Source organism: Necator americanus, chromosome V, assembly GCF_031761385.1.
Source record: "Necator americanus strain Aroian chromosome V, whole genome shotgun sequence".
Lineage (NCBI taxonomy): Eukaryota > Metazoa > Nematoda > Chromadorea > Rhabditida > Ancylostomatidae > Necator > Necator americanus.
Window position 1 is genome coordinate 6,557,976 of NC_087375.1, and position 19,468 is coordinate 6,577,443.

Consider the following 19,468-nt stretch of genomic DNA (forward strand, 5'->3'; position numbering starts at 1 on the left):
CTTTTTTTTTCTGGATATGCTCCGTTATGACGTAGATCTAATGGGATCTATAGTAAAAGGAGGTAGACGTATGCGAATCAAGGACAAATTCCTTTCTTAAAATCAGTATTAGAGCAAAATAATGAAGAACTGGATTATTTTATTATGAATAACTATATTTTTAGATTATTGACACTTCAAAATTTTTCTAAGAAGCGCATTTTTCTGAAAAAAAAATATACTAAGAATTTATATCTCAATATTCAATAACTGTTCCTGGATTTAGTTTTGTTTTAGGGTTACGGTGATAGGGATAATAGAGGAAACCGAGTCCAATGTTGTACTTCATCTGCATGATAAATTACCAATTCAAATTTACATTACCGTATCATACGGTCATCTGCGGTTTTCGTGCGTTATCAGCCAAAGTAGAAGTATCCTTAAATCCTTAAAATCTACTGCTACTTCTCAGCTACTAATCTTCTACTACTTCTTTTCGTGGATTTACTTTTCCTTATTTTCCCGTATTGTACGATCACAGGTTCAGGAGTCATATGAGCGTATGTGATGCGTTATCAGCCATAGTAGAAAAAAATCCTTAAATGTGCTTAAAATTATTTCTCAGGGTTCAATAACTGTTTACTTCCGGTCTCTTTTAACCTCTCAATCATTGCCTGCCTATCCGCTGATGTAACTTCTCGGATTAGAATTTTAGAACACATCAAAAAAATTTCCTCAAAAATTCTCTCGAATCTCTTCTGGATCAGTTCGAAACGTGGAGCTACTTGTTTTTGAACAGGCCCTGTTTCTCCCAAATTTCTCACTTTCATACTTTTTTTCATCTTTACTTTCGAACTTTTCGTCTTCTTTCAGCTGGTCGTAATTTCCTGGAAGTTTTTTTTAAAGGTCATTAGGGACTGCGACAGTAATTTTTTTAATGTCTAGTATCTCTTGATCTATGATTTGATGCTAAAATTCGCCACAAACCAGAAAATTTTTGGAATTTTCTGTTGATTTCTATTTTTCTAGCATAGCAGTTGTGATCTGTTCTGAAGAAGAAGAAAAAAGCAACATCAGTCAACAAAGATTTCATTGCTGTCTACGATTCAGCGGTTATTCACGATACATTCCGAGCGATTCAGTACTTCGTTATCATGTGAATGTTGCGGGAGTCCGAGCAGGGAGGGAGTCATGTGTCCGGCGAACTCTTACTCCTCAAACGCGCGGCGGCGCGATGAAGTGATTTCGCCGCCGCCACGTTCAGCACGAAAAACGGCCGCCAACAGCGTGTTTTCATCACACGAAATGAATTAAGTGTGCTTTTTTTCTGGCTTTTTGCTCGTCCATTATCTTCCACTGGGGACCTGCCATGACTTTGTTATCCTCAACAGAATAGGTCGCAACGATCGCTAATCGCCGAACAAAAACGACAGCGTTGCTTTCGGCATTGCATGAGCGATCACTCACTGATTCGTTATGGCTCGGCGGTAATTCTTCAGGGATCGAGTAAGAAATTTCTCTGCCCACCGTATAGCAATCGAAAAGAAATTGGAGAAAAATGTCCTCATTCATATCATAGGTCTTGTTCTGGATCTTGCTATGGTTACTAGTTCAGTTTTTTTTCGACCTACTTCCGATCGTAATGTATGTTGAAAAGTTGAAAATTTTAGAATTTTTGGACAAATTTTTGGGGAAAAAAGGATTAATAACGATGTAGTTGCTATTGGCGGCCAGCGGCGGATTTCTTCTTCTCGAGAGAAAGAGTGTCTACTTTTTGAATAATGGTCCTACACGAACAATTTTTCTTTTGAGAAAAAGACCTAAAATTAATATGGGAGGAAACAGAAAACCAAAATTAAAATTCAGCAAGAAATTTAAATTGATTGACAAGAAACTTTTTTCTTTTTCTCGCGTTTCAAACGAAAAAAGGAAACGATGGCGGAAATGATTTTATTCTCTTTTTGCCTCCTCTACTATTCTTCTTTTTTCCCATCGTCTATTTGTAAAATTCGGTAATTGTCTTCGAGTGTATATATGCATGTAAATGATTCAAAAATATAGACATATTTTAAATTTTCTGGAAAATCTTGGAATTTTAGACGCTAGAAGACAAGAATATTCAGTTATATTCTCTCATCCTAATTAGAATTAAATTAAAAAATTAAAAATTAAATTAGATTAAAAGGCTGAAAGGAGACCCTCCCAAAAATATCTGCGTCGTTTTTAGTCGTTTTGTGCTCACGACTCGATTCCCCTGCGAAGCCGAAACCTTAGACATCACCATTCCGTCGCGTTGTTGTCGGCAGAGAGAATACTTGTGCAATCGTGGATTTTCCGAAGAATCCCCTACACGTAACCCCTTGTGTGCATCCCCGTTAGCAACGGGCTTCAATCATCGTTAAACGCGTCCACGGTGTGTGTGCGCATCCATAGAATTGAGACGCAACCCGACTAGCAGTCTGCACTTCGCCTCCTCCTTCTTCTTCTCCACCTCCTTCTCCTCCTCTCCGTGTCAAAATCGGTGAGCCATTGCCATCGACTGGCTCCTAATGATGTGAAGTGAATCCATAGAGTTTCGGCACTCGATCTGTTGACTTAGCGTCCGCCGTGGTCGTCGGTCGACCGATTGCCCGGCCACCAGCCCATCAAACAGCATTCTGGGGCGTATTCGCGTTTGTTCCCCCTACATTACACCCCTCTCCAAATGTTTCAGCATCAGAGTGTGGTGCGTCATCGATTAGAGGGAGAGGTTGCGACTGATGCTCTCTGACGTCGAGACGGACGACTGACGGCTGGTGCCCTTCGACCGAGTGCTTCACATCAGGTGCCGACTCGTTTCTGCTAGCGCTGATAGGCTGAGTTCGTTGATTCCGTGCCCCGTTAGCAGCAGCATCCGAGCAGTCAAGACAGCAGCAGCAGCAGTGTAATCTATGACGACGCAGCCCGGCACATCAGGCGCCGTGCTGGCGTCTCTTCTACGTCAGTCACGATTCGCCGGGGTATGCCGGCGAAGTGTTCGCGATTCACAGATGTCGAAACTCTTACTCATCTTTTCGAGCAAAAAAAAAGCGCTTATCGAGCCATAACAGAATTCTAAAGTTTTTCTCACACAAATCCATCCACTTATACACGTAGATTCCTTGATATTTATCGCTATATTATGTCCAAACGGCCCTAAAGGCGGTTAATACGTTTTAATGCTTTTGGTCCCGTGATCACTATCAAAAACACTCTTAACTAGCTGCCAGAAGCGCTGAACAGACTGATATGTTACGTTGAAAACGCTCGTGAATTGTTGCATCGTTAGACGAAATGTCTGATCTTCTGAAAGTTCAAACAGTGTTCTTCTTGTAAATTTTTAGACTTATCACTCTCAGCCAATTCTTCAATTTATTGTGCTGCGATGGAATGTGGAAAAATTACTGGTATTCTGTGACGCTCCTGATGTATTAGCTGGCGTAATTTTGCACCACCTGTGCCTCATTCGATGAGGAAATCTTGAGATTTGAGAGAGATCAGTCGAAGAAACCAAGCTGGACGAAGAAGAAATTGGAATCCTTGATATGGTGGACTCACTTCTATCTATGATGGTTTCATCTAACATTTCTACATGTACGAGTCTACGAAAGAATGTTTGTTTGTTGCTTTCTGAAATTGTATGCCGAATCAACGATAGTTTTCTCTCCTCTTCCCCCCCCCCCCCCTTTAGGTCACCGAATTTTCGTGAACCCCTAAGAGTATGGCATTAGAGTGAAGATTAGTCAATGCCTATTTCGGGCGGACCGCAACGAACAACGCGACTCGAAGGACGTGTCTCGGATGTAGAGGGGGGGCCTCGTGAAACCCGTCGTGTCTATCGATTCCGTGGGCGCGTAGCTCCCCCATCGCCACATCGCCGTCGCCTTCACTTCGGCGCAGTCATCACCATCACCATCATCCTACCATCGCCGAGCGCCCGGCCACCGCCGCCTCTCCACTCCAGTTTCTTTGATGTTGGACTAACAGCGCACTGCTACCACCGTTCTTCAACGCCGCGGACAACGTGTGACGTCCCCGTGTACCGACGTCGTCACGCAAATGCGACGAGAAGTTCGGGTGTGGAAGTGGGACCGCGAAGTTTTTCTTCGGATGACGTGTGCTCGGCTATGAGGAGCTTAGGCAATGTTTGCCTTTCACGATGGGTCAACGTTGAAGCTTTGAAATGAGAAGGCGGTGGAGACTGTATTATTCTGATTCACTCCTTATAAAGGAACTTAGGGCTATAGCGAATATAACGTTAATCTTAGAGGTTGAACAAGGGACAGAATGAGGAGGTAGCATGAAGATGTTGAAGGTTCAATGGAGGTAGAGGTCACCAGTCTCATGGAACAAGGAGTAGCTTCATCACCGTATCCGTATTCGTACTTTCTCAGGATAATTTCCCTCCATAACTTCTGTAGGATTAATAAGCGGACACTACATTTAAATCATCACTCCATCCCATTTCTCTGTCACAGCATATAATAAAAATAAACAATAAACAATATATAATTTAACAAAACAAATATATTATCCATAATTAACATCATAGATCTTGAAACTAATTTTTAAGTTTCAGTTTTGGTCATGTCCTAGCACAGAGCTGAATGAAATGCTCTTTTTTTTTGCTCTTAACTGTTTTTCCAGCCAAAAAACGTCCATGGAGCTGAAATCTGTTGTGGTGGAATTCCCAGCAAAATTCTGATCCTTGAAGGATTCTGTGATTTTTCGAAAAAAAACTCATATTCTCACTGCAACTTCAGTTACTTTTTTCTAAATAAAATTGACAGTATTTTTTAAATAAATTTTAGGCGAAATAAAATTTGAGCGTTTAATTTTGGGTGAAATAAAATTGGAGCGTTTATTTTTGGGTGAATCAAAGTTTGAGCGTTTTTTTCTCAAATGTTTACTGAAATTGTCTATTGGAAAAAAAATTACTGGTCAGACGACATTTAATGGTAAATCTTGTATTATCTCCATTCCAGGAGTTTGAATATTTCTAGGGAGCAAAATATTTTCTCTCACTTGTCAAGATTTCTATGTAAATAACGCGGAAATGATCTATGCATCCCGGTAACTATGTCATAGGATGCAAATTTAATTTTTGCAGAAAAAAAGAAACAAATTTCGAGACAAATTACAATTAAACTGAAGTCTTTATGAGGTGTTTTTTGGAGCTGAGATCAAAAGAACGCGGTAAAATTTAGGCGTAAAAATGAATTTATAAAAGAAAACATTTTTTTGAAGCATGAATTAAACAATCATAGCAAAATGGCACATGATGAATGCTGCTGATAGTGATGGCGAATGCGTTGTTGATCCTTGATTTCTACTAATAAAATGAGAAATTTATTTTTTCTCTCAATATTCGGGAAAAAGACAGGCGTAGACGCACCAGAATTGGCTATGACAAACCCGCTAATGATTCGGTTAATGCTCGAAATGGATGCGTTGACCTAACGTGGAGAGGGTCATTCTGTGTTGCGATGCGACCAGCGATAATCCCATTCGTTAGTGTTGGTGGTGGTGGTGGTGGCGATGGTGATGGTGGCGGCGGCGGTGTTCCATCGATGACGATGGCCTTCGTCGTCGCGTCGTTTGTTCTTCGCTATCCGACCAGGAACAACCACGAATCGTACGCAACAAGCACCGCTTGCGATGCGTGTGCTATGTCTTATCGTCGTCAGTTTGGTTCGCCACCTACCGGCGCCGCCACCGCCGCCGCCACCGCCGCCACTGTCACGATACTCACGACACCTCTCTGAACTGACGTCCATGAATCCATGAATCCCACCGCGTCAGTCATTATCATCGTATGGTGAGTTTTTGAGTGGTAGAGACGGTGTCGTAGGGTTCGTTGAAAACGGTTCGTGATGGCGAGTGGCGACCGCCGTCCACGATGATGGTGACAGTCGGCCTCGAATGAGGCGCAACAGCACGCATCTGTAAGGCGATCGTCTCGAAGATTAGTTGCGTTCGACGATTATTCACGCTCTGTATGACTTTCAGCAAACGAATTTCTGTCCACTGCAGCTATAACTTCAAGAATTCCTCATTTCATCCCACAATTTTTAGTATTTTTCAAAAATTTGCCGATTGCAACCTCAGAAATCCTCACATCTCTCTCCTTCACTCCAACATTAACTGTTTGAAAAAAGGGCAGCGTTGAGAGTTCATCTTGAAGGTAACAACTAGCAAACGACAAAAACTCATACTTTTCCTTTTTGAACGCAAAAAATATCAAAATGTGTTCTTATTTTAGTAAATTCATCGATTAGATGAGAAAAAACATAAAACTTGACGATCTATCCACAGCTCTCTTCTTATTGATTCTAATTTTGATCAACTGCTAAGGCGCCAACTGTAGCCGAGCCGAAATTTTTCATTTTCCTACTGAATTCTTTTTTCTTTTCTTTTCTTCCTGAATTCTTTTCTTCACGCCGGATTTCTTTTTTCAAAAACATACTAAACCTCCCTTTCGACCGTTTTTTTTTTTGGGAACTAGTTGTTCCAGAAAGGTTGCAGCAGCACATCTCTTCGATCATGTTTGATAAGGCGTCTGGCCTAGTGCTCGCTGAATGATAAACAATGAGCGTCCCTTATATGATATTTAGTTATTGATTTTATTATTGTTTTTATTGTTTATTTGATAGCTTTTGTTTAGCTTTTGTTCAGTTTATTTCTTTTAGATAGGTCATTTCATATTTATTCACATGGTATCTTTTTGGTTTTTTCTTAGTTGTGGGATTTTCAGGAGATAAAACTAGTTTAATTAAATTGAATTAATTTAATTTAGTTTTAACTGATTTCAAATTTTTGAAATGACTCAATGCAGTAGAGCATAATTCAGAACCATTTTTTTTTTAGAAAAATAGGTTTCTAAATTTCCTAGAAGTTAAGTTTTTCCCAGAGTTTCTGCGAGTTTAATTTTTGCAGCAGATTAAATTCCTCGTTCTATCAATTTTCAAACGATACCTGTTGCTTCTTCTGTATTTATAACGTTGACGAAAGCGTTGCTGAGCGGAGACCTTGAGATTTCGCTAGTAGCCGAACAAGAAGTACAGTTTCGCCGTGAAAACACTGCAAAATTTCATTTCCTTCTAATTTTTACATCGATATCATTTTCGTTTATTTAGAAAACACAAAATTTTCCACTTATGAGTTCATCTTCACAGCGTGGGAAAAGATTTTTCTGGAGAACTGCTGCACTAATAACCCAATAGATCCTAGAAATCTGCTGTTCCACCGTAATCTCATTATTATTGCTGGGATGACCGCTTGCTCGCTCTAACTATGCACAAGTTTTATTGATTGGAATTTCTAGAAACTATGAATGGGTTTTATTCGTTAGAAATTTTAGATTCTGTCTCCTTTCTTTTCTTCATCTTCAATTTCTTTATCTGTGTTCCACTACATTTTTCTTTTCTTTTTTCTTATATTTCACGTTGATTCCGCAAATGTTTCGTAGATAAATTCACCTAGATAGATGATCGATTGATTTTTTGCGGATTTTCAGGTTCAACAGAGCTTAATTCCACCTCTTCTTTGGAGTCATCCTTCAACCTCTCTAATCCAGATATTCTTAGCCGATTTCCACGACGTTCTGAAACTCCTAGCAGCGGCTTTTTTCTTCTCTCCGGACTCCTCTTGAAGCTTTCTTCCAACCGTCCTCCGTTATTGACGACGGCACCGACCGGCGGACGCATCCCCCTTGGCAACAACTATTCATCGTCGACCGCTTCAATCAGGCTGGTGAGTGAATATCCTAGTTAGTCGCTTGTCTCACATGCGTGTCGTCTCTTACAATTATGTCACCTCACGGGGTTCTCGCCTCATAATTACCTCATAATCGTGCTGTGACGATGTGACTGCGCTGTGGTGGCGGCAGCAGCGGCGGCGTCGGCGTCACCGCTCCAACGATGTTTATCTCGAGCAAATAACGTGGATTCACTGCGCTATGTAAGAGTGACAGTGCAACGTTGAAGAAGAAGATGATGAGGAATGTTTTGCGATTCCCTGGAGAAGACATCACGAAGGTCACAGTCACCGAGTTTGAGACACATCGAATCGAATCGTCAACGCAGCGAACGCGACACGAAGACGTCAAGGACATCTGTACGCACTGCCACAACGTGTATTTGATTCGTAACAATAGCGAAATTGTCCTTTACGAATATATGCCAGCTGTCCGCCGGTCTTCGCTCCAGAAATCTCCTCGTTATTCGTGTGGCATCCGTCTTTTGTACTCATAACGAAACAGGCGGTCATATCCCCACGTCTCTCGTCGAATCCTCGAACTACTTCTTAACACCCGATCCATCGTCTTCACCAGTCAACCAGCAAGAAGTGCTGTGGCTCCGCTCCGTGGATGTGTGTGTGTGTGGGGGGGGGGGGGGGGGAAGAATTGTTTGCTTTGTGTGTGCGTGTGGGAGAGAGAGGAGAAACGATGAAAGTTCTGATGCAAAGCACACGTTTGCTGTGCACATCTCTGCTAACGGGAATTCACCAGAATCGCCTCCCTTACACCTTTTTCCGGAACAGCCTCTGCCATTTTGAGAGCCATCTCCTCGAGAGAAAAAAACGTGTGAAGTCTGAGCAACGGCAAACAGCTATGATCCGCACTTCTCGATGACAGAATCCATTCTGCTAACTAGCTAGTTAAAGGAAAAATGTGACATGCCTTTTTTGTCAAAAAAAATCGTCCATTACCATTTTATTGCAAAAAATAAATAAATAAAAAGAAGCAGCAGCATCAGCATGGAAAGTAACGGACACGTCTGAAGATACTACTAAGAATTTGCAGTGAAAAGGAATTTCACTTTCAATTTCAAGGAAAGGGGTAGCTTCCCCAAAATAATTCAGCCTCTATGAGAATTTCTGCGTTTTTTTCTCAAACTTTGGAACTTTTTCAGGTTTTTCTTTTCTTCAAATTAAAAATTTTCAAATAGATAGTTTAAGGAATTTCCAGAAACCATAACACTTTTTGGGAATATCCAGAAAAGATATTGGATGGTGTCCCAGTACGATTTCCTTATAGTTCCCTTAAAGTGACTATTTTCTCTAGTACTTCGCAAATTTCGGCTAATCATACATCGTTCGTCTTAGAAAATGATAAATTGCTATTTCTACTTGAAAAATTATGCTAATCTCTTTATTTCAACGATCTTATTATATTGATTCAAATCACTAATAGCTCTGTTTTAAAATATGTTGAATAAGTACGAGATTCCCGCACGAAATCATGGACGGACATGCGGTAAATAATTGGAATATCGTCATTTATTCACAATTTTCTGGAAATCATCTCATTTTTTAACGATTTTCTGACCTCTAATCTCGGAGACCTCCAACAGCACCAAAATATCCAAAAAAGCAAAAAAAAAACCGCCTTTTTTTTCTTTATCCGATCTGCTTGTGCTAGCATTGGTGACTGTTTTTTTTTTTGTAAAGGTCGACATGGAGGCAGTTGAACGATGTCGTTAATTCCTCGAACGAACGTTCTACGGTAAAATTTGGTAGATCAGATTGTTTTCAAACTTCTCAAACGAACCATACAAAATGTTTTATGGTAATTAGAGTGAGTTTAAATCTACAGCTAATTTTTATTTATTTTTTACACCTTTTTCCCCAAGCTGTTCCTAAATATGTGCATGGTTAAGGGATTTTTGTAGTTGTTTTCTGTTTTCTAAAAGCAACAAATAATGTTAGAGGCATAAGAAACGAAAAAGGGAAGTAGGGCTGAAGAGGGAAGGGGAAAGTGGCACTCAGAAGTAAAAATAAAAATTAATAAAAAAAAAGATGTAGAAGTAAGAATAGCAATTCGCCAATCGTTCCTTTTGTGAACAGAAGTTTCGTAAACGTTTCCGCATTTGTTTGTTGCTATCAGAAAAGAAAAAAATCAGTCCTGTGCATTGAAAAATCTTTGCATGTCCCTATTTCAAGCCTTATCGTGGTCACTTTCTACTACTATGATTCAGTAGTTGCTCAGTAGTAAGTTCTAAGGTTCCACAAAGTTTTGATTCCCTGAATTCTAGAATTTACTGTCCCATGGACAATAGGCCGTCTCTTTGCTATTTATAGGTCCGGAAGCGATCATGAACTGAAGCAGTTCGCATTAACGTTGGAGAATTCGTAGAAGTCAAAAGTGTACTGTGACCTCCGCCGGCCAGTTCCCTTTGTTCTCATCTGACGTTTGCTCTTAATCGGGTCGTCGGTGAAGAGACGAGTGTGTATGTGTGCGTCTGTGTACGCGGATGAGGTGTGCGTCGATCGCGGAGGGCTGCGATGTGAAGAGTGGATGACTGCATTACTCCGACTCGTCCGTCGCTCGCCATCTGTTTCTGCTGCAATTGGCGGCGGTGCCGGCAGCAGCAGCAGCAAACAACTGCGTCGTCGATGGATCGACGACGAGGTCGCACCCGGTTTGCGATGCTGCGACGAGATGATCGGCCGCCACCACCACCGCCGCCGCTGGTCGGCCGGCGCTCATCATCGTCATCATCGTTCGACTCGTCACAGAATCAGATTTGCATGCGATAGGAGCGGATTGCAGCCGTTGTGCTGTGCTGTGTTGTGCGAAGCCGGCACTCAACAACCAGTAACTGACTGCTGCGTAGGCGGCGTTGTGGAAGAAGAGAAACGAGCGCATGGCGAAGAGGCTTGCTTCGCCGATGAGATAATGTTAAAGCAACCTGTCCAATGATTAGTTCTGCTCGCGGCGAAGAAAAACCCTCGAGGACGTGGTCTAACCATGGATTCTAACCGAATTCCTTGGATATTGCTAGGAAATCTAAGCGATTAGTGGAAGAATCACTTCATTTTGAGAATCGCAAATAATATAATGTTTCCCTTAGAGACTCGTGATTCTCATAGTTTTTTCTTCTTGTGACGGCCCATGTTAATTTGCAAAGGTCAACATTTAGCTATTTCTGAGCAAAAAAAAACGCATTCTGCACATCTGTTCACTTGTCTTTTTTGGAATTTTTCTTTCTGCATTTTTATACCTACGTCTTACTCTCCTCCGTCTGTATTCACTTCCAAGGAATTTACGATATCTAATCGTTGTGAACGTACATTTAACTACGCTTACCTTCAAAGTTTTCTAGTTTTATTGAAGTGTTCTGCCTTCTCTCTCCCTCTCTCTCTCGAATTCTCTGCTTACCTTATCAGGTGTCGGCGTATCGATCGACTCAATCGAATAGTCCAATGTTTAAATATTTCCTAGAGCTCAAAATAGGTAATCCATCAGCTATGATGATTAGTCGTTAATCGTATTATTCCTAACATTTTCAGCAAAAAAAAAATCACCGTACTCCAAAATTTCCCGTCGTTCTGTAACCCAGCAAGACCTCCAATTATCCACGAAGTCATGTGACGAAAACAATTCCAGCTCGTTTTGTCGAAGGAACCACTTGAAACATTTGTGACAGTCATAGATTGTCCATAGGATGATAAGAAAATACGATCTCTAGTCAAGGAGCAGAGAAACCTACTTCTAGACGAATTCACCTGGAAATTTTCTGATTTTCTCGTGGGATTTCGAAATTTTACACGTACATTTTTTCCTTAAGATCCAGAACTAGGTCAAATTTCAATTCGGAAGCAGAGCAGAGATATCATTGCATTTCTTCCTTCTCCTCTTCTGGTTGAACCTATGGGAAATTCGGAATAATGTCGGTAGGGTCGAGAGTGATTATTCACAAAAAGAACTGTAGACATTTTTCTATACGCTGACATAAATAGAACTTCACGTTCCACGATTTTATGGATTATGAAGAGAATGAATGATGAAAAGAAGTGTTATGGTTCATCCTATTCGAGGATCTATCAAAAGACGTTACTTTTCTTTTGTTTCTCCTCTTTCAGGAAAGATCATACCATCACTCTGCTGCCATCGATGGTGACTATTGTGTTCGTCGTGGGTGTACCGTGCAAAAGAATCGATGTCCGACTATTGATGGATGTCGACGCCTATGATCTCCGATATGTCGTCAAAAAATACGCCACGAAATCACATTGACGATCGCTTCTTCACCTGTTGTAGGTCGTTGTTTTTCTCTCAGCAGTATGCACTGCACATCTACGTGGAAATCCTATTCCCCGCATTGTTCGATCGTCGATGTGTGAGCGACTCGGCGAGAATGCCGATCGTGGCAGTGTGGTGTGTTTCGTCGGCCGAGATGGCCTCGCTCGGAATCGGTGGTCGGTGCTACGCTTCGACCTTGACAGTGAGAGAGTCAGTCACTCAGGCACGTCATATACCGACCGACAGGCGGCTGTAGTGGTCGTGTTGGTGTGCTGATGGTCGTCGGTGTATCCGGCCGGCGTCCGCAGCATTGATTGACTGTGTTGTATGCTGTGTGCGAGAGAGGTTGTTCGTCAGGGGTTCGATGGTGGATGGGCTGGCGACTGCGATTCTGGCCGCCACCGCCGCTGCCGCCGCCATCGCAACATCGCCGCCGCGCGGCCTCTAGACGAGCGTTTGTCCTCCGGACGATCGTCACTCAGTCAGACTAGGCAGTCAGTAGTCCGTCAACATTGTCAGCCAAACACAACGTACTTCGTCGCCGCCGCCATCCGCCTCCTCCTCCAACTGCACCTCCTCCTCCTCTTCTTTTCGCCGCCTCTCTTCTCAGCGTCTTCACTCACCCATCCGCTTCTCTGCAGTGTTGGCCGGCCGCTTCGCTATCACCTTCCGTTGCAACAACTGTTCTTCTCGATGGATTGATCCGACGAGCGTCGGTTTCGGTTTCACGACGTCACCTCGAGATGGGCACTGGTAGTTTACTGTGAGTCATCTATGCGGGATTCGATTCACCAGAACTCTTCATTTTCTCCTTAATTTGTCCTCAAAGACCTCACCACGCTTACTCTACCGTTTTAAATGCTCTTCATTGTAAAATTGTCCGTGAATTTCTTTTTCCTTCACTTCGTTCTTCTTTCGCTTTCATCCCGACCTCTTCCAGAAACACTCTCTCGAAATCCCTATCGTTGTCTCCTTCCGATGCATCATCTCCTCAATATTCTGCGTGGTTTCTCCACAGTTTTCTCTTCCAAATTGACCCCTATTAGTTTGAGGTCAGCCTTTTCTGCTAAACTGACCTTTGACGACTTACTTTGAGGTCAAGCAGAAAGAGTATTAATTACTACTTTTGAATAATTGATAATTCTGCAAATTTTTAATTTGACGTCACTCTAACCTCCAACCTCATTATTTTCACTCTTTGAGTGATGTGATAATTTTCATTCATGAATTGAACTGGGATTTTGTGGATCTTCTCGCTGTACTAGTCACCTGACTTCTCAACGTAACCTGGACAATGCGTCAGTTGGGTGTTCTTTGATCATCGGCTCACTCATTATCCTGCAAAGGTCAGAAAAAAAAGATTTATTTCTATTATAATGTGTTATTTACCTCATAAGGAAAATTCACACCAGAAAATTGGTTCGCGATCAGAATTGAACATTGTCCAATTACAATCATAATTGCGCGCTATATCTATGATAATGAGTTCCAGCATTTTCCAGAAAAAAGACGATTCTATTTTGAAATTTAACGGAAAACTTCGGTTAGCTTGACATGATCTTTTTTTTTTCTCTTGGAGAATTTCTTGACGTGCACGGCACGGCAGCCTATGTCGTGTGTTTCTTCACTGTTATTGCGAAAGTCTCCTTTTCTATGCTTATATTGATCTCATGCGATTCTTCTCTTCTCCTCCAAAGGACAACGTCTCCAGAAGGTCCCACGAGGTTTTCATTCTTTCCTGGCTCATTTCTCTACACGCTCTACACTTTACATTCTATTTTTTCGACGCGAAGATTCGATAACAACAATTTTCAAGGTTGTCTCGTGTGGAGTTAGCTGAATGCATGTGAATACGATACAGTGAACGCAGGTACTGTACCCTCCCCCCTCCCCCCTCTTCACACCCTGGAATGTGTGACAAAATGTCGTCGAATAACGCGTTTGCCGGCAGCAAGCAGCATATAGTGGGGCTACGTCGGCCGAGGCCCGTTGTGATGGCAGTGCAACGAGCCGAGGACAACGAACGCAGCCTCAACGGCGGCCGTGTCCTCGGCGGCGATTTCCGGCCGCCAGAGGTCACCGGCACATCGATTCAGATGAGTGACGCTGCTGCTGCTGCTGCTGCGATGGAAAATTGGGAGGAGTGGCCGGGCAGAGGAAGAAGAAGAAGAAGAAGAGGAAGATGAAGGAATGATGATGGTGGTGGTGGCGGTGGTGGTGGCGAGAGTGGCCCAGGCCATCGTATTTCGGTCGACGCTGAGAAGAGATGCGTATTAGATGACATTATTATCGGTGGAACGCTAGAGGACAACGATGATGACGACGAAGATGAGATACGGGATTTGCGAGGATTGTTCCGTGAAATGTTCGTGACGGAGAAGAAGTTCGCGACGGTAACATCCACAACTTCCAGTTATCTTCTTCCCTACTGAGGGGCCTCAAGGGATATAGAGGGATAGAGGCGAAACGATCCACCATTTCAATTTTAGCCTCTATCCTTCTCTTAATGACGTTTTAGTTCACACTTGATTTTTCTTTCTGATTGATCTGTCTTATTCTTCAGAAGACTTACGCATTCACCTCTATCACTTTGCTTTTTTTCGTATTAACCACTTATTTTTCGTTGTTATCCCGTTCAGGATATCGGATTAGCTGCTCTAATCCGTTCTACACACCTTTTTATGCATTATACGTGCTTATCCGTTGTTTTTCCCTTCGTTTTTTTTTCATCCCAGCTTAACGAGACAATGTGACGATTTTCACCGCTTATGCCATGTCCACATATATCTTAGTGCTATAATTATAAGCTTAGAAGGCACCTGGATAACGTGACCTAAAATCCTGACCTGATGTGATGTGGCCTGTACTGGATCCTGGCTTTTTTCATGTAATCCACTTTTAAAGTATATTTCGATGTATTAGCACTTTTTCATAAAGGTAGGCATAAAATCAGTTACTGTTGTGATCTATAGATAAGTAAGGAAGGTATAAGTTGACTAGTGAGTGAGAATTGTTACTGTGAATAACAGAAATTCTCGATTCTTCAAAAACGTGATCGATTATTGATAGTTTTCGTGATCTACAGACGTAGTATTTCAAATAATTACACTGTTGATTGTTGTTGTTGTTTGTTTTCTTTCTCCTCGTTACTCACCAATTTCATCTCAAATTTCTTAATCAAATAGGTCGAAGACTTTTTGTCCCCAACGTTACCCCTTGCTATCCAAGAGTTTTCCAAAGACTAGTATTCTGGAAAATTGCACTTCTCAAATACGGGAAATGCGTCACCCGTTAGTATTCGGTGTTAGATTGAGACGATGAAACTATGATACTTGTATTAGTCTACTCTCTATTCTACAGTACTAAGAGGTTGTACAGTAACACGAATGAATAGTTATGGTTTTGTTTTATTTGTAAACTTACTCTGTTGTTCTTTTTATAAGAGGTAAATTAGATGAATAATAGGATAATGCTTTGTTTCCTTCGGTATTCTTGGGATTTCTCCAGCGCACACATCTGCATGGAGTCCTACTTTTACACAGTTATCCAGTAGAAGTTAGTTCCATATGAAATTTCGATTTTCTTTTGCTTTTGCTCTCTTTTTTTCCTCTGCTTTTTTCTGGTATCCGTATAAGTTTTGCAATCTTGTTAGTCCATTAGGAGTTTGAAATATTTCCATAGAACTTGATGTCGTAACCAGTTAGCAAAGTTTGCCGTTAAACAAATTCCTTAGCTAGTTTCGCCGTTATTCCTGTAGTAAGGAACGGTCGCTGACGTCAGCGTATCGTCTTCATCGCTGTATTTGCACTGTATCCGCAGGCGTAGCGGCTCGTCGTCGAGAAGTGATGAGGAGAGGAGCGAGAGTGAGTGTGTTTTTCATCTCAGGCACGACACGGCGAAGCAAACCACACTCTCTCCGCTGCTGCTGCTGTTGTCCTGTGCTGCTATGCACTTGTCGGCCGTCACCATCACAAAGTGCTTCGTCCCGTACTTTCAACGACTTTGAATTCGCCGAACCTCAGAAGAGGCTAAGGTGGTGGCGGAGGGGATCGCCCTGCTTCCTCTATGCACCTGCTGTCGATTAGTTGATGTCCTTGGTTCCCAGTCGTTTCAACGACGGCGACTAGACAAATCTGTTCGGATTAGTGTCTGGATTTGTTGTGTCCTCACACTCTGCGTCTTCTTCCCTACTTGAAGTCGTCATCATCGTCATGATGTGGACTGGATGGATGGATGCTGTCGTTGTGTGGTGAAGTTCTTGGAGAAACTAGTTCGGTGAGCGTCGGTTGACGTCCGCCTCCACCACCGCCGCCGCCATCACTACCACCACCACCGTCGCCACGATCGCCGCCGTCGTTACACTGCCAATTCTCCTGCAACTGCGAATTCACGCTTCAACACGCCGTTTAACGGCAATAGAGTAGCGGCGGCGGCGGCGGTGTTGGTGGCGGACCGGTTATCTTCTTCCACTATCCGTTGTATCATCTGAAACACACAACGTTTCGCTGATGTGAATCGTGTGTCGAGGGCTATTCTCATCCACTCTGGACCGACCGACTCTTGGCCGCTTGTTTGCTGTCGAAGAATGCAGCCGACTGGCTGGCTACCTAGGAGCTCGGCCTGATCTGGTTGGCTGGACACAAACGGCGGTGTTTTCGGATGCACTAACACTTCGGATGAATTTGGTTTCTACCTGCCTTTTTTTCCTTTCTTCATTATTTACTCCTCGTGAATGCATCAATGCTTAGTTTTGCTTTAGTTTTTGCACTCATTTCGTACTGTTTATCTTGAATTTGCTCTTGAAAATGGTTCTCTTGGGCGCTGTATATTTATTAGCACACAAATTTTGTTTTTTTTCTGCAACGTTTTGTCTCCGGATGTCACTCAGTTTCCTACTCGCTTCCCGAGACAAATCCGTTGCGTTTCGAACGTATTTACCTTGTTTCACTAGCAGTTAGATGAATCACCATGTGCACAAATGCTCTCGCGTTGGGACCTTCCCTTATTGCCTTCGAATACTCAAACTCACTCTGTTTTTCAAGAGGTCAACTGCACCTCATACACATCTGATCATTTTTGAAACCTAATGAGAAGCAGCTTGGTGAAACGTGGTAAATTTTATGCGTTGCGTGTCGGGGATTCCTATTTTCGCATATTTTGGCCCACAGTACTTACGATCTTCGTATATTTGTATTTATTCTATTGCTTTCTGAAGACTTGTGTCTCTTGTGTCCCTACAATGCTTCTCAAAATAAGTTATCCATTTTGATTCTCAATAATTATTGCGTAGAGTACCAGTAGTATTCGTACGGTTATCATGTTATGTTTCAGCACAGGATCACTTTCTTCGCGACCTAATCGCAGTTTACAGGCGTCGGCAGGTGTTTTCGCCCTGGTGACCGTGACGCATCCGCGACGCAGCGCTTTCTCAGCTTGACGCACGCTGTCGGGGAAAATTTGAGTTTGAGGGGGCACTCAGTGGCGCCCTTATTTCTGGAAGCTCTAACTTACTTTTTTCTCTCAGTAACTTTAGTTTGTTTGTCAAAGATCCTCTAAGACTATTGCTTAGTCCTTAGGGCTCCGATTGACTCAATTATTTACTTCGAGAAGTAGGGGCGCTGTCTACATTTCTCCTGCGGTGCTCCAATCGCATGCGTATAGCGGCCGTCCAAGGAAACATTTCCCAGCGCCTTGATATTTTCCTATCGGAATCCAAGCTGCAAACCCCACATAAACCTTAAGCAAGTTAATATGGTTTATGTCGGAGCTAAGTAAGGGTTTTAAGGCTTCATATTCGTCCCCTTTTCCTTGCACACATTTTCAAAATTCAAGGAAAATATGCTTCCTGTATGATATAGTAGCTTTAGGTGAAATATGTACTTGTCAGGAAATGATAGACAATCAAACTGATGAGACGATAGAAGGGTCAAATACGAAAAATAAACAAAATAAATGTTGGTAATTGTATGGATGATATTTGTTTCTTCTTCAATGCGGAATTTGCAGTTGACTTGCATGTAACTTTTCCAAAAAACAAAGAAAAAAAGAACCTACAGTATCTTCTTATGTTCCTAGTGAGTACAAGTGAACAACTTTAACGCAACGCAAGTAACATTGTTTCGTACATTTTTCGCTTCGATTGCGTTGAAGATTCTGTCGAGTTGAGTTTAAGTGTGACTCTTTATCGTCGTTGTTTAGAAGATTCACATCAGTTTTGTTCACGTACGTTGTTCGACGAACACTGAACGCTCATCCGTTCACAAATCTGCTTCTTGATGGGTCCAGCGGTCGACGTTATCGATCGATATTTGACCACTCACGCACACACACACACACTGATGGACGAGCTTAAGTGTTTGTTTTGTTAGTTTTTTTCCGGATCACATTTCATTGCTCCAGATGTTTGTTTGGATTGGAAAGCTAGTTAGATCTTCTTTTTCTGATTTCCATCCTCTATTTTGCTGCCGTACGTGTAACTTAAAGGCATCACCCCACTAATCTGAGGTGGTACGGATTTCAGGTGGAGTATTCGTATATGGGATCGTAGATTATTGAGAGAAAGGTGATTTCGTTCATTTCTTCCTAATTGTCGTAAAAAACGGCTCGGAATTTGCGGCGCCGCACAAGGCTGGCGTGCTGCAGTCGAACTCCTTGTAGAAAATAGTGCGCCAGAACGCCGTGTCTTCCGGGCCGTTTTCTACGGCAATTAGGAAGAAATGGACGGAATCACCCCCTCTCTTCATAATCTACGATCCCGTATACGAATACCTCACCGGAAATCCGTACCACTCCAGATTCGCGGGGTGATGCCTTTAAGCAACGTCCAGAAATTAGATGTGGTTTAAACTTTTTCTTTCATCTCCAATAATTTGCGCGCGTTTTATCATTAGTGGTTTTCATTATTATTACTTTTGCTGTAATTCTTATTCTGTTGCTGTATTGCGGGAAGATTTATGGTCACGAACATCTTTGAAGCAATTTTATTCTGGTGCTGGATCCTTTATTCTCTGTGATTTGAAATGTTACGTATGACTTTGAAAAGAAGCAGTGATTTCGAATCGTGATAATCGTAATCAAAGGATCATGGTTCATGAGTACTCAAAAGTTACTTTTACCTAGCTCTGTTGTTGAATTGGCTGGTTTTATTGTGTTTTTTTTTTGCATTCATCATGACCGCTTCAGATTTTTGTGTTGTTATTTGTTCCCATATTCAACCATATACTACTCTATGACAACACTCCTTATCTTTCATTTGCATCTTTTCAGTCAAGTTTTCTTTCTTTATGTTATTGCTACGGAAATTTGGACTTGTTTCTTTCTTTAAAAAAAGATTGTTTTAACCTTTTTCCTTTCTTTGCCGATTTTCTTTTTCTATCACCTGTGGACTTCAACTTACTACCTCTTCTCTGCGTAAAGCTATGTGATTGTTTTCGTTTCTTTTTTCTT

At 42.0% G+C, this 19,468-nt stretch overlaps 6 protein-coding genes across 7 annotated transcripts; 4 read left to right on the forward strand and 2 right to left on the reverse strand.

Annotated features, from left to right (window-relative positions):
* Window positions 1-3,743: 3,743 nt before the first annotated feature.
* Window positions 3,744-4,184, forward strand: RB195_013105 (uncharacterized protein; the record flags this gene model as incomplete). Its single annotated transcript, XM_064202778.1, has 1 exon — window positions 3,744-4,184. The coding sequence occupies one exon, from the start codon at window positions 3,744-3,746 to the stop codon at window positions 4,182-4,184; it is 441 nt and encodes a 146-aa protein (XP_064058659.1).
* A 1,299-nt stretch (window positions 4,185-5,483) lies between these two features.
* On the forward strand, window positions 5,484-5,762 carry RB195_013106 (uncharacterized protein; the record flags this gene model as incomplete). Its single annotated transcript, XM_064202779.1, has 1 exon — window positions 5,484-5,762. One exon carries the CDS (start codon window positions 5,484-5,486, stop codon window positions 5,760-5,762), a length of 279 nt encoding a protein of 92 aa, XP_064058660.1.
* A 1,713-nt stretch (window positions 5,763-7,475) lies between these two features.
* RB195_013107 (uncharacterized protein) lies at window positions 7,476-7,703 on the reverse strand (the record flags this gene model as incomplete). The annotated part of the gene is made up of 1 exon (XM_064202780.1): window positions 7,476-7,703. The coding sequence occupies one exon, from the start codon at window positions 7,701-7,703 to the stop codon at window positions 7,476-7,478; it is 228 nt and encodes a 75-aa protein (XP_064058661.1).
* Window positions 7,704-10,228: 2,525 nt separating this feature from the next.
* On the forward strand, window positions 10,229-10,699 carry RB195_013108 (uncharacterized protein; the record flags this gene model as incomplete). The annotated part of the gene is made up of 1 exon (XM_064202781.1): window positions 10,229-10,699. One exon carries the CDS (start codon window positions 10,229-10,231, stop codon window positions 10,697-10,699), a length of 471 nt encoding a protein of 156 aa, XP_064058662.1.
* A 1,416-nt stretch (window positions 10,700-12,115) lies between these two features.
* RB195_013109 (uncharacterized protein) lies at window positions 12,116-16,054 on the forward strand (the record flags this gene model as incomplete). 2 transcript variants are annotated; one of them, XM_064202782.1, is made up of 3 exons in its annotated part: window positions 12,116-12,232; window positions 12,664-12,785; window positions 14,211-14,454. In XM_064202782.1, 3 exons carry the CDS (start codon window positions 12,116-12,118, stop codon window positions 14,452-14,454), a joined length of 483 nt encoding a protein of 160 aa, XP_064058663.1. The 2 variants fall into 2 exon arrangements, with proteins under 2 accessions (XP_064058663.1, XP_064058664.1); XM_064202783.1 differs by lacking the exons at window positions 12,116-12,232; window positions 12,664-12,785 and adding exons at window positions 13,933-14,165; window positions 15,908-16,054 and having other exon boundaries at window positions 14,211-14,415.
* Window positions 16,055-16,209: 155 nt separating this feature from the next.
* RB195_013110 (uncharacterized protein) lies at window positions 16,210-16,561 on the reverse strand (the record flags this gene model as incomplete). Its single annotated transcript, XM_064202784.1, has 2 exons — window positions 16,210-16,414; window positions 16,476-16,561. 2 exons carry the CDS (start codon window positions 16,559-16,561, stop codon window positions 16,210-16,212), a joined length of 291 nt encoding a protein of 96 aa, XP_064058665.1.
* Window positions 16,562-19,468: the final 2,907 nt, after the last annotated feature.